The sequence below is a fragment of the Macaca fascicularis genome, chromosome 17 (assembly GCF_037993035.2).
Source record: "Macaca fascicularis isolate 582-1 chromosome 17, T2T-MFA8v1.1".
Taxonomy (NCBI): Eukaryota; Metazoa; Chordata; class Mammalia; order Primates; family Cercopithecidae; genus Macaca; species Macaca fascicularis.
In genome coordinates, this window is record NC_088391.1 from 93,627,132 (window position 1) to 93,640,752 (window position 13,621).

General features: G+C 35.8%; 1 protein-coding gene across 40 annotated transcripts in view; it reads left to right on the forward strand.

Moving 5' to 3' along the window:
- The window catches only part of BIVM (basic, immunoglobulin-like variable motif containing), a 40,151-nt gene that overhangs the window by 6,086 nt on the left and 20,444 nt on the right, over nucleotides 1-13,621 (forward strand). For all 40 annotated transcript variants that reach the window (XM_065533464.2, XM_074021362.1, XM_074021353.1 and 37 more), the window contains 2 exons: nucleotides 1,624-2,222; nucleotides 10,577-10,703. In XM_065533464.2, the coding sequence (XP_065389536.1) occupies nucleotides 1,624-2,222; nucleotides 10,577-10,703 (726 nt within the window). The remainder of the gene's footprint in view (nucleotides 1-1,623; nucleotides 2,223-10,576; nucleotides 10,704-13,621) is intronic.

Consider the following 13,621-nt stretch of genomic DNA (forward strand, 5'->3'; position numbering starts at 1 on the left):
GTACCCTATATGCCTATGTACTTAAAAAATCTTGCTAATGCATTATTTTTTAGACAACTTTATGGAGGTAAAATTCACACACTGTATAATTTACCCATTAAGTTATGCAATTCATTGGCTTTTAGTGTATTTACAAAGTTGTGTGTTCATTGCCACAATCATTTATAGAATATTATTATTACAAAAAGAAACTCCATCACCCCCAAACCTCAAGCCCTAGGCAACCATGAATTTACCTTCTGTCCCCATAGATTTGCCTGTTCTGGACATGTTATACAAATAGAATAATACACTATCTGATCCTTTGTGACCATCTTCTTTTACTCACTATAATGTTTTCAGGGTTCATCCATGTTGTACCATGGGTCAGTACTTCATTTCTTTTCATTGCCAAACAATATTCCATTGTATTGATATACCACATTTTATTTATATGTTCATCAATTGATAGACATTTGGGTTGTTTCCATTTTTTTGGTCATTATGAATAATGCTGCTATTAACATTTGTGTGAAGATGTATTTTTCTTGTCTGTCATGGATATATACCTAGGCATGAAATTGCTGGACCATATGGTAACTCTGTTTAATTGTTGGAAGAACTGTTTTCCAAACAGCTGGACCATTTTACATTTCCACTAGCAGTGTATGAGGGTTATGATTTCTCCACATCCTCACCAACACTTTTTCTTACCTTTTTGATTATAGCCATTCTAGTGGGTGTGAGGTGTTATCTCATTGTGGTTTTGATTTGTATTTCCATGATGGCCAATAATACCGAGCATCTTTCCATGTGCTGATACTGAGCATCTTTTTATGTGCTTATTGGCCTTTTATTTTATTTTATTTTTATTTTATTTTATTTTTATTTTTGAGACAGTGTCACTTTGTTGCCCAGGCTGGAGTGTAGTGGCGCGATCTCGGCTCACTGCAAACTCTACCTCCCAGGTTCAAGCGATTCTCATCTCTCAGCTTCCCTCGTAGCTGGGACTACAGGCACGTGCCACCATGCCTGGCTAATTTTTGTATTTTTAGAAGAGACAGGGTTTCACCATGTTGGCCAGGCTGTTCTTGAACTCCTAACCCCAAGTGATCTGCCATTCTTGGCCTCCCAAAGTGCTGGATTACAGGCGTGAGGCAGAGGTGGGCGGATCACTTGAGGTCGGGAGTTTGAGAACAGTCTGACCAAGATGGAGAAACCCCATCTCTACTAAAAATGCAAAATTAGCCGGGTGTGGTGGTGCATGCCTGTAATCCCAGCTACTTGGGAGGCTGAGGCAGGAGAAACACTTGAACCCGGGAGGTGGAGGTTGCGGTGAGCCAAGATCGCGCCGTTGCACTCCAGCCTGGGCAACAAGAGTGAAACTCCAACTCAAAAAAAAAAAAAAAAAAAAAAAAAAAAAAAGGCTATTTGCTTTTTAATTATTTTTTAATTATTTAAAAATAATTTAGTGCATTATTTTAGACTAATTTAAAAAATAAGATAGTGATCATGACTCCAGTCATATAGTAGTTGTAAAATTAATATAGAATGAAGGCATATGTATGCATAAAACTTGCTATGCTTTTTAGTGCTGTTTGTGTATCTGGTGGATTGTTGATCATTCTTTTTCCTTCCTCTTAGGAGCTCATTTTGTGACTCTCAAGCTTTTATAGCATGCTGTAAACAATTGTCAAAGTTGTTTACCAAGAAACAGAAAAAGTTGCAAGTTCTTTCTAGTAATAGAAATTTTACACTGCATTCAATGCCTAACGTTGCAGAAACAGAAAGGTCAAATGATTCTGGAAATGGTGAGCACAAATCTGAGAGACAGTCACCTGAAGAGAATCTACAAGGTGCTGTAAAATCTTTCTGCACAAGTGCCTCAGGAGCACCCTTGGGTCCCAAAGGAGATGGTCATTATCCATGGAGTTGTCCAGTGACTCATACTCGGGAAAAAATTTATGCCATCTGTTCGGACTATGCCTTCCTCAACCAGGCGACCTCAGTCTATAAAACTCCAAATCCATCCCGCTCTTCTTGTCTCCCTGATAGTACCTCTTTATCTGCTGGAAATAATTCATCAAGATACATTGGTATCCCGACTAGTACATCGGAAATAATCTACAATGAAGAAAATAGCTTGGAAAACTTATCCAACAGCCTAGGCAAGCTACCTCTTGCATGGGAAATTGATAAATCTGAATTTGATGGGGTGACCACAAATTCAAAATACAAAACAGGTAAGAAGGGAGCCATGAGGTTCATATGTGAAAATAATGAGAAAACAAACACTAAGTGTTGTTTAATCTTGCCATTACACAGTAAAACAAACACTGTGTCTTGTTTAATCTTGCCATTACACATAGTTTCCTTTTATAATACTAAATAATGAACATGGCTATCATCTTGTCTGTCACTGTAGTTTTGGGAAAGTAACCTTGACATAGGGCTTGTAGTTCATTACAGGGTTTCCACTGGAAACTTCAAGCATAACCTTTATATTAAATTATTTTGAGAGCTTTGAAAATCTAAGAATGTTGTACAATGTTATAGATAAACAGATTATAGCTTAGAAAAGGTTAATAATATGGCTAGAATAACTTAGTACTGTTTCATAGTTTTATAGGCATATGAAGTCACATTTCCTGACCAAACATCTCCTTTTCCTACTATGTAATGTTTTAGCTTTTTTTGGTTAAAATTTTTGAGGCACCCAGCAAAGCCTCCATGTACCACTGAGTGGGTTGTATACTGCTCAGTTTAAGAGGATGCTGTTTACCTAGGTTGTGCATAACTTTCGCAGTTGCAATGGGGTGGTCCTGTGGCAGATAGAAAGACTTGACACTTCTTTCTTTTGAATTCAAAGTAATACAGGAATTTTATGAGGCAGGTACTGCCACCCCCATTTGTAGGTGAAGAAATGGAGGCTTAGAGGGGATAAATTTCTAGACCGAAGTTGCAGAGTTAATAACACGTCAAACTAGGATTTGTATTTTACTTCTAGGCTTCTTTGATGATTTTGTAAAACCTTAATGCTTCTGCTTGTTCATCTGCAAAATCAACTTGTTTCATAGAATGTTATGTAAATTTGTAATTCTCAAAGGTAGGAGGGGGATTTTGCTTTTTTGTCTAAATTTGTAAGTAATGAGCCTGTAGTTTTCTTTTTGTCTAATGCCTTTGTCCAGTTCTGGAATTAGGGCTATGCAAATCTTTGAAGAAAAGTTGGGAAGTGTTTTTTCCTCCTGTTTTCTGAGGATTTTCAGAGAGATATTAAAATCTCTGTGTATAATTATGGAGTTGTCTTGATTTCTGTTAATTTCTGACGAATTTTAATTTATCCATGTCATTTAAGTTGTCAAATTTGGGGGCTTAAAGTTAATGTTATCCCTCTAACATCTAAGGAATCTTTATTGACAACTCTTTTTGCATCCTAATACTGGTAATTAATTTATTTTCTCTATTTTTAAAAACTGATCAGTCTAGCTAGGAGTTTATCAATTTTGTTCATCTTTTCAAATAACCAGCTTTAGCTTTGTTCATTTTCTCAATTGTTTGTTTTCTATTTCATTGGTTTCTGCTCTTTATTATATCCTTCCTCTGACTTACTTTGGGTTTACTTTGTTCTTCATTTTCTGACTTCTTAAGATGGAAGCATAGATTATTGATTTTAGACTTTTCTATCATAAGCATATAATACCCCGAATTAGTCTTTAAGTACTGCTGTAGCTGCAGCCCACAAATTTGATATGCTTATTATTATTATTTAATTTGAAATATTTTCTAATTTCCTTTGCAATTTATTCTTTGATACATGTATTACTTAGATGTATGCTGTTTAATTTCTAGATATTAATAGTTTTTCTAAATATTGATTTCTAGTTTAGTTCCATTGTGGACAGAGGGCATATGCTCTCAGTCTTTTTAAACTTACTGAGGCTTGTTTTATGACCCAACATATGGTCTATCTTGGTGAATGTACCATGTGCACTTGAAAAGAATGTGCATTCTGCAGTCATTGGGAGTATCTATAAATATTATTTATGTCAAAGTGTCTGAAAGTGTCATTCACATCTTTTGTGTCTCTGCTTAACTTGTGTCTTTTCTATCAATTGCTGAAAGAAGGGTGTTAAAAATCTTCAACTATGATTGTGAAGTTGTCTTTTCTCCATTTAATTTCTTTTTAAAAAACTAATACATGTTTAATAACAGAAAATTTACCATCTTAACCATTTTTACGTGTACAGTTTAGAGGCATTAAGTCCATTTACTTTGTTGTGCAGCCATCATCACCATTCATCTCCAAAATTGTACCCATTAAACAATAAATCCTCATTCCTTCTCTTCACACTCCCTCAAAACCACCATTTTACTTTTTGTCACTGTGAATTTGACTATTCCAGGTACCTTATATAAGTGAAATCATATAGTGTTTGTCTTTTTATGACTGGTTTATTTATAGCTACCCCTGCTCTCTTCTGGGTGCTGTTTGCTTTGGATACCTATTTCCATCCTTTTACTTTCAGCCTATTTGTATCTCCAGATCTAACTGAGTGTTTCAGAGAGAGCATATAGTTAGCTATTTTTTTCTGTTTCTTTTTTTGTGTGTGAACTCACATATACAAAAACATATTTTTTTAAACCCATTCTACCAATCTCTGCATTTTGAGTGGAGAATTTAATCCATTTACATTTAAAGTAATCACTGATAAGGAGAGACTTTTGTCATTTTGCTACTTGTTATCTATATATAAAAACTCTGTTCCTATACTGCTTAATCTCCACCCACTTTCAGTTACTGATGTTATAAAATTACATCTTTGTACATTGTGTGTCTGAAAACATAAACTAATAATTTTTATGTATTAATCTCTTAAATAATGTGGAAAAGAAAATGTGGAGTTACAAACCAAAGTTATTATAATAATAGCTTTTTTATTTTTATTTTTTATTTTGAAATAGGGTCTTGCTCACTTGCCCAGACGGGAATGCAGTAGCACGACTATGGCTTCCTGCAGCCTTGACCTCCTAGGCTTAAGCAATCCTCCCACTTCAACCTCCTGAGTAGCTGGGACTACAGGTGCACACCACCACACCTGGCTAATTTTTTAAATTTTTTGTAGAGATAGAGTCTCACTATATTGCCAGGGCTGGTCTTGAACTCCTGGGCTCAAGCAATCCTCCTGCCTCGGCCTTCCAAAGTGCTGGGAATACAGGCATGAGCCACCGCTCCTGGCCTACTACTAGCTTTTAAACTAATAATAATTTTTCAAAAATGTATTAGTCTCATAAATCATATGGCATACAAAAACTGGAGTTGCAAATTAACAAAATAACACTGGCTTTTGTAATTGTTCATGTATTACCTTCACTCAGGTAAATTTATTTCTTCCTGTGGCTTTGAGGTACTAGCTAATGTCCTTTGATTTCAACCAACAGGAATCCTTTTGGCATTCCTTACAGGGCAAGTCTAGTGATAATAAACTCTTTCAGTTTTTGTTTGTCTGGGAATGTCTGAATTTCTTCTTCACTTTTGAAGGACAGTTTTGCTGGATTTAGGAATCTTGTTTGAAATTTTTTTCTTTCAACACTTTGAATATATCAGCCCACTTCCTTCTGACTTCCAGTTTCTGATGAGAAATCTGTTGATATTCTTATTAACAGTCCATTGTATGTGATGAATTGCTTCTCTTGTGGTGCTTTTAAGAGTCTGTCTTTGTCTTTTTGCAATTTTTAAATTTTTTAATTTGAGGCAGAGTTTTGCTCTTGTTGCCCAGGTTAGAGTGCAATGGCACGATCTTGGCTCACCACAACCTCCACCTTCCGGGTTCAAGTGATTCTCCTGCCTCAGCCTCCCAAGTAGCTGGGATTACAGGCATGTGCCACCATGCCTGGCTAATTTTCTATTTTTAGTACAGGTGGAGTTTCTCCATGTTGATCAGGCTGGTCTCGAACTCCTGACCTCAGGTGATCTGCCTGCCTCAGCCTCCCAAAGTGCTGGGATTACAGGTGTGAGCCACTACACCCGGCCTTGCAATTTTATTATATCGTATATTGGTGTGGGTCTTTCTAAGTTCATGCTACTTGAAATTTGTTGAGTTTCTTGGATGTTTACATTCATGTTTTTTAAAAACAAATTTGGAAAGTTTTTAGCCATTATTTGTTTGGATAATCTCTCTACCCCTTTTTCAGGGTCTTCTCTTTCTGGAACTTCTGCAATGTGTAGGTTGGTCCACTTTATGGTGTCCCCAGGTCCCTTAAGGTCTGTTCACTTTTCTTCAGACCTTTTTCTTTCTGTTCCTCATACTCAGTTATTTCAGTTTTCCCATCTTCAAGGTCACTAATTTTTCTGCCTGCTCAAATCTGCCTTTGAATCACTCTAGTGAGTTTTTCATTTCAGTTATTATATTTTTCAGCCCAATAATTTCTTTTTGGTTTTCTTCTAAGTTTTCTATCTCTTCATTGATATTTCCATGTTCTTCATACATACATCTTTCTTTAGTTCTTTTAGCATCTTTAAGATAGTGGTTTTAAAGACCTGTCTAGCAAATCTGCCATTTGGTCTTTCCAGAGATGGTTTCTGTTGGTTTATATATTTTTTTGTTTCTTTGAATGGGCCTTATTCTGTTTCTTGTGATTTTTTGTTGCTGTTGGAAACTAGACATTCAAATGTTATTTAATAATGTAGTAACTCTGGAAATCAATACCCCCCTTTCCCAGAGTTTGTTGATTTTAGTTTTTGTTTTTTGATTGCTATAGGCTGTTTCTATGCTGGTAATCAACCTGAGGTATACATTTAAGGGCTTCTCGGGGAAAAGCCCCTGCCTTTCTCTGAGTGTGTACAGTGATTTTCTAAATTTCACTGTATAAGTGATTGCTTCTGAATATACTGTTTTTGAAATGTCTGACTCCCTAAAGGGAAAATGAAGAGAAAAAAAAATAGAACAAAAAAACCACACCAAAGGTGCTGGCCCCTTAAGTCCTCTGGAAGTTGCTTCAGTTGTAGTGGGAGGGGCTTGCAACACTGGAGGGAGAGTTGCAACAATGGCTGACCCCCTGTATCTGTGCTTTCAACATCAGAAGCAGCAGTCAGCAATCAGAACACAGGTTCCCAATTTTAGTAGGACATGGACCTTTTTGCCCACCATGGTTCCCACAAACTGCCTGGAGCTTCTCCAGGAACATGTGCCCAGTTGCCTGGACTTGGGGATAGGTACTTGTACCTTGCTATGTCCTGAAATTGACCAAAATTTGCATTTACTGTTCAGGACTTCCTCTGAAAGTTGCAATCCTTTGAATAGACTCTGGAATTCCAAAATATTTACATCAGACAGGTTCTGCCAGTGCAGTTGTCTAAGTGGGGAGACAGATTCCTGGTGCCTCCTACACTGCACTTAATTCTGTTAATTTTTTAAAAAATGTAATTTGAAGCTCTGTTATTAAGTTCACGCACATTTATGAGATTTATGCCTTCTTCCTGAATTGACCCTTTTATCATTATGAAATATATTTCATTATTCCTGGAAATTTTTCTTGTCTGAAAGTTACTTTGTTTGATATTAATAAAGCTCCTCAGCTTTATTTTGATTATGTTTGCATGGTATACATTTTTCCATCTATTTATTTTAGTTCTAGAATTTACATTTTTATAGCTTCTATTTCTTATCTGAGATTTGCTATATTTTTCATTTATTACAAAAGCATTTTATCTATGTCATAATGCATAGTTATAATGTCTACTTTAATGTCATATCTGCAAATTTCAAAATCTGGCTAATCTCAGAGTAGGCCTTATCTTTTTTCTTGAGAATAAGTCATATTTTTCAGTTTCCTTATATGTTCTATAATATTTCGTTGTATCCTAGATAGTGGGACTATTATGTTATGGCAACTCTGGTATATTCCTTCAAAGTGTTGATTTTTTTTTTTTTTTTTTTTTTTTGTTTTGGGTGGCAGTTAATTTGGTTGAACTAAAACTGTAAATTCTGTCTCCTTGGTACAGCTCCAACCATCTCAGTTCAGTTCCTTTAGCTGTGTTGCTTGGGTTTGCTCCGTGCATGCATGGTCCAGGGGTCAGTCCAAGATTTGGGCCAAATTTATACACAGAATTTGGGTCCCCTCTTCTCTGTGGCTGTCTTCTTTGTGGGTTCCCTCTCACCTCACTTTCAGTGATGGTGATTGCACAGGACTCTGTCCTTTGGTTCTTCCAGTAAAAAAAGACAGTGGATTTTCTGCTTTTATTTGCTCTTCTCATACCTTTTTCTAAAAGTCAGTGTGGTGAATACATATATTTGTGTGTGTGTGTGTGTGTTTGGTGTTGAGGCTGTGTGTGTGTGCTGTGGGTAGGGTGAGAAATGGAAGAAGGAACTCGGTAATGAGAAGGAGCAGTGGGCGAAGGTTTTTGGAGCTGATGTGATGGGAGGCAGAAGGTGCTCTTTTATGTTCCGATGTCGAACCGAGCTTTCACTTTGATGTGGCTTCTTTCCCTCAAATCGAATCAACTTTTGCCTGTGGGACCTGCTCTTTCTGTGGCAGTGCGGAGATTTTATGAAGTATGCTCATTTGGACCGTATATGCTCATTGATCCCAGGGGCAATCGTAGATTCAGCAAAAAGAGAATGGGGGCAAGGTCATGGAACCCTAGAGGAAAGTGTGAGTACAGACTGTTTGCAGAGCCTATCAAGGTCACACATTTCCATGTTTCATTAGCCTTAAAATTTTAAGTGGCTGGGAAAACTACTTAGGGAATTAAGTCATTATTAGGCAGTAAAGACATCTCAAGAAATGTGAGAAACTCATTCTTCTGTCATCTGACTCTCTAAGAGTCATTTTACCAGTCAAGGAAATTTGGCACAATGAGATTTGGCGCAATTGCTCACCTTTGCCAGTGATGTTCAGCTCTGTGAAAAATGTGTTCTCTGTAAAAACTTAGAGAAAATAATTAAAAGGGTTGAGCACAGTGGCTCACACTTGTAATCTCAGCATTTTGTGAGGCTGAGGCAGGTGGATTGCTGGAGCTCAGGAGTTTGAGACCAACCTGGGCAACATAGTGAGACACCAACTTTATTAAAAATACAAAAATTAGCTGGGCATGGTCACATGCACTTGTGGTCCCAGGTACTCCCAAGGCCGAGTAGGAGGATTGCTTGAGGCCCGGAGACTGAGGTTGCAATGACTGGAGATTGCATCACTGCACTCTTGTCTGGGCAACAGTGCAAGACCTTATCTCAAAACAAACAAACAAACAAAAAGAATAATTAAAAGGAAGGTGAAACATTGTTTCTTGACTTTATAGTCTTATTATTACATTTTTACAGAAATTCCCTGGTAATAATAGTTCCTGAGTTCCAGCTGTTCCTAGGTGCCAAATGGTTTCAGTGTAGAGTATCTTGAAGGAATAAAACCGATCTCTTTCTATGTTTGCTTATTAGGTGCATATGTATATAATCTGTTTTATAATTTATGAATGACTCATAAAAATGAAATATTAGCCTTCAGTTAATTTTTATAACAGAACTGTTGTAAAATAGAATATCTGTGAAAGATTAAAGTATTTGAGCATAGCTATCTGAAATCTTAATAGTATTTTAATTAAATGAGGCTTGGATATTATTTATTGATATTTTACTTTATATACCTTTTTTTACTAGATATTCCACTAACAATTTAGAAATAAAACATATAAAAAGTATAGGGATGGATACCCCATTCTCTATGATGTGGTTATTTCACATTGCATGCTTGTATCAAAACATCTCATGTACCCCATAAGCATGTACACCTACTATGTACTCACAACAATTAAAAAAATTAAAAAGTACAAATTCTCACTCTTACTTTTGGCTCCCCTTTTGTCTAGCTCCCAATTCTCCCTTCCCCAGTAGTAACCACTGTTGTTTGTCTTGAGGGTCTTTTGGAGAATGTATGTGTGTGCATGTATGAGTGTGTGTAGGTACATGCATACATACATGCATATATGCACACAGGAGACTTTGCTTTTCATTCTAGTTTCTGTGCTAAAGTTGCATTTTTGTAATGTACATATGTGCATCATTCTTCATTCATTCTGTTGTCTCTGTAAGCCCAGAGATATTTTTAAACATCACATCATCACATTATTGGATCTGGTGCTTTTACTTTCTTAACAGAGTTGCATTAATTTGGTTTTATTGTTTTATAGAAAGCCTTCATTTTCTGGAAAGTGGTCTAGTTAAATTTTTTACTGTCGATAATTTGATTTTCTAGATGTGGCTAAAGATTTAGTGATTGTGACCGTTTCACCAACTAAGTGACTAGCTCTGGAGTTGGAGTATAAGAACGTGACATGAAATAGAATTCATGGTTGTTTAAATTTGTTTTTATTCTCTCTTTCTGTTTAAGGTAGGGGACTATTATTGAAAATACATGTATTACTTCACTGTGTTTGCAAATATCATTTTTAGAACCGGTGGCAGTTATTTATTTATTGTTATTTTTTCTTTATACTTTCTCAGCAGAATTATTAAGGCAGTTACTTCTGAATTTTGGTGTATAATTTTTGTCATTTCAGTTTACTTCATCTTAAGCATTCCGCTTATTTTATACTCTTGTATTCTAGGCAATGCAAAGAAACAAGTTTCCAAGAGAAAAACTTCAGATAAAAAGGGAAGATATCAGAAGGAATGTCCTCAGCATTCTCCTCTTGAAGATGTTAAACAGCGGAAAGTATTAGACCTTAGACGATGGTGACGTTATCAGTTTTTATTTTTTTCATTTTTGAAATATGTAATATATGTTGGCAATAACTTAGCAGTTTACAAATTAATACATTATATGTATCATAAATATTTTTATTTCTAAAATTATTACCAGGATTTCTGAATCTTTAAAGTCTACCACAGATGTTTGAAGTAGATTAATCATGTGCTATGCTGGTCTTTCCCAAACTCGGCTGGTCATTAGAGTCATCTGTGAGACTCCACATAACTGCCATCTAGATTTAACAATGATTAACCTTTTGATGTAGTTACATACTTAGCTTTTCATTGCTGAATAATTTTCAAGTAAGTGACTGATTTTTATCATATTTAATCTCAAGTTACCTAAGTATGCATCTCTAAAAAATGACTTTTTTCTACTTAACCACAATACTTTTGTCATACCTAATAAGATTAACAATAGTTCCCTAGTGTCTAATTCCCAGGCTAAATTCACATTCCCCAGATTGTTCTGAAAAGGTCTTCACATCTGTTTGTTCAAAGTGCGACCCAGTTGTGAACCACATGTGTGCGTGTCATGACCCATAATTGTCTCAATCTAGGACAGTCTCCACCCCACGTTCCCCCTTTTCTTTTTAAAATTCTATTTATTTTAATCAACAAATGATAATTGTAAAGATTGACTTATTGAAGAGACTTGGCCAGATATTTTGTAGAATGTCCTACATTCCAGATTTGTTTTTTCCTTTTAGTTTCTTAAATTATTCATCTAACCTCAATATTTCCTGTAAACTGGAAGTTGAATATAAAGACTTGGTTAAATTCCAGTACAACATTTTATGCAAGAACACTGCTTAAGTGGGCCCTCATACTTCAAACGTTTCACATCATAAGTCACATGGTATCTGATTACCTAATCTTAGCAATTCTAAGTGATTACTGGGTTAAGGTGGTGACAGTTGTATTCTACATTGATGAGTTCTTTCTTTCCCGTCTGCTACCCTCAAGTAGGGTGACAGAGTGGCATTAGGTAATAGCCAGGTTCCATCAACTTTTTACGTTATGGGTTTAGCCAAATGTATTGACAACCCAAACCCATTGATGATCCTTGTCTGAATATTTGTTGCAAAATGGTTACATATCAAAATTCCATTTTTTTTTTTTTTTTTACTTTTATTACCCAGCCTTCTTCTGTAGCTTTCATTGATCAACTGGGGCTATTTGGTTATCTTAAAATACAGTTCCTAGTCTAAGGAAAACAAGTTTAATTCATGACAACTTTTCTGTGTGACTGACTCTGATTGGGGTTTTTAAAATTCCTTTGTATGACATTTTAGAAATATATTTTTATCACTTATTTAATACATATTGGACCCTTTGCTGTAGGCTGAGAAACAGAGATGCACACAACATGGTCTTTGTTTTCCTAAGGTTTACAATCCAGTTGAGGAGAGGGGACTACACAGAAAAATGTGAAATATCTTAGGCAGTTTGTCATGTGATGGGTGTGAATCACTAATTAACCATGAAAGGAGGTAATGATCACCAAAATGCTTTACTAAGGTCCTGGGTCTTAAGGGAGGGAATACGAAGTGTTGCAGGGGGTGAAGGGTCTTTGAAAGGATTATAGCAAAGTGTCTCTGGAATGTGGGTAATGAAGAGTAGAGTAGCTTGTCTAAAGGGAGGCTCAGAGAAGCCAAGAAACCTGCCAATGTCACATGGCTAATAAGTAGAAGATCTTGTATTGAAGCTGAAGAGTCAGACTCAACATTCATGCTGTTTCCTTATAACACATGTCATGATCTGTTTCTTAGATATCAGGCTCAATATTAATTTTGTTTTCTGAGTTAAAGATAAGTCATGGATGATTTCTTAACAAAAGGAACTTTTATAACGATAAATTTGAAATAGTTTGTAGGGAATAATGGAGAAGAGACATTAAAGTCAAAAACATTCATTTTAGTTTCTTTGAAAAGAAGGCTTTGCTTGTTTGTGCTTCTAATCACTTAGATTTAAGCTTTGTTTCAACAACAAATCTGTGTAACTACATGTTAATAGTATAACATGTGAGGCCATGAAGGCTAGGACTAGGAAGGATAGATGAGAGAAATGCCCTGAAGGGAAAACATCACCAGGAATACAAGCCTGTTTTCCACCGAGACTATTACAACATTAGGTTAGAATGGAAAGTCCCATAGAAGGTAGTAGAATGTTGGTAAACAGTTTAACCTGGTTATAAACAAGACTAGGAAACAAGTTGAGATTGATGAAAAAGTATGAAAAATCTTAAGAGAAATCCCCCTTTCCCTCTGCTTTTAAAAATTCTTTCAGGCCAAATGTAGCATTATGAGAAAAAATATACACATGCATGTAATACTTTGTTAGTAAATGTATGTAAAGATAAATTTTGTAAAATATAAAACACTGTTAGCATTGGACTTGAAAAATAATCCCCAAAATTGAACTCTGGCAAAAATATTCACAGCAGAAAAAAAAATCAGTAAATGAATGAGTTGCTTGTGTTTTATCAGCATGGACCATATAGCTTATGATGACAGAGCTGTTAATAATCACTTGTCCACAAAGATCTCTTAGGTTGGAGTTCACATTCATATTTAAACAACTAGGGCAGATTACTTGAATAAGGACATTAGTAAATTGCTCATATGTTTCCAGGGATGGGGGAAAGGGGAAAAAGGGAGTTGTGTTGTTCAATAGGTAAAGAGTTTTGTTTTTGCAAGATGGAAAAGTTCTGTTGCCTAACAATTTGCATATAGTTGACACTACTGACCTGTACACTTAAGAATGGTGTACATGATAAATTTGATGTTGTGTGTTTTTACCACAATTAAAGAACAAAGCAAAACTGAGGGAGGACTCAATAGATTTGACAATGAGGTGTTGAAGATAGCACTTAGTATGTTAAGTGACAGTTATTATCGTTT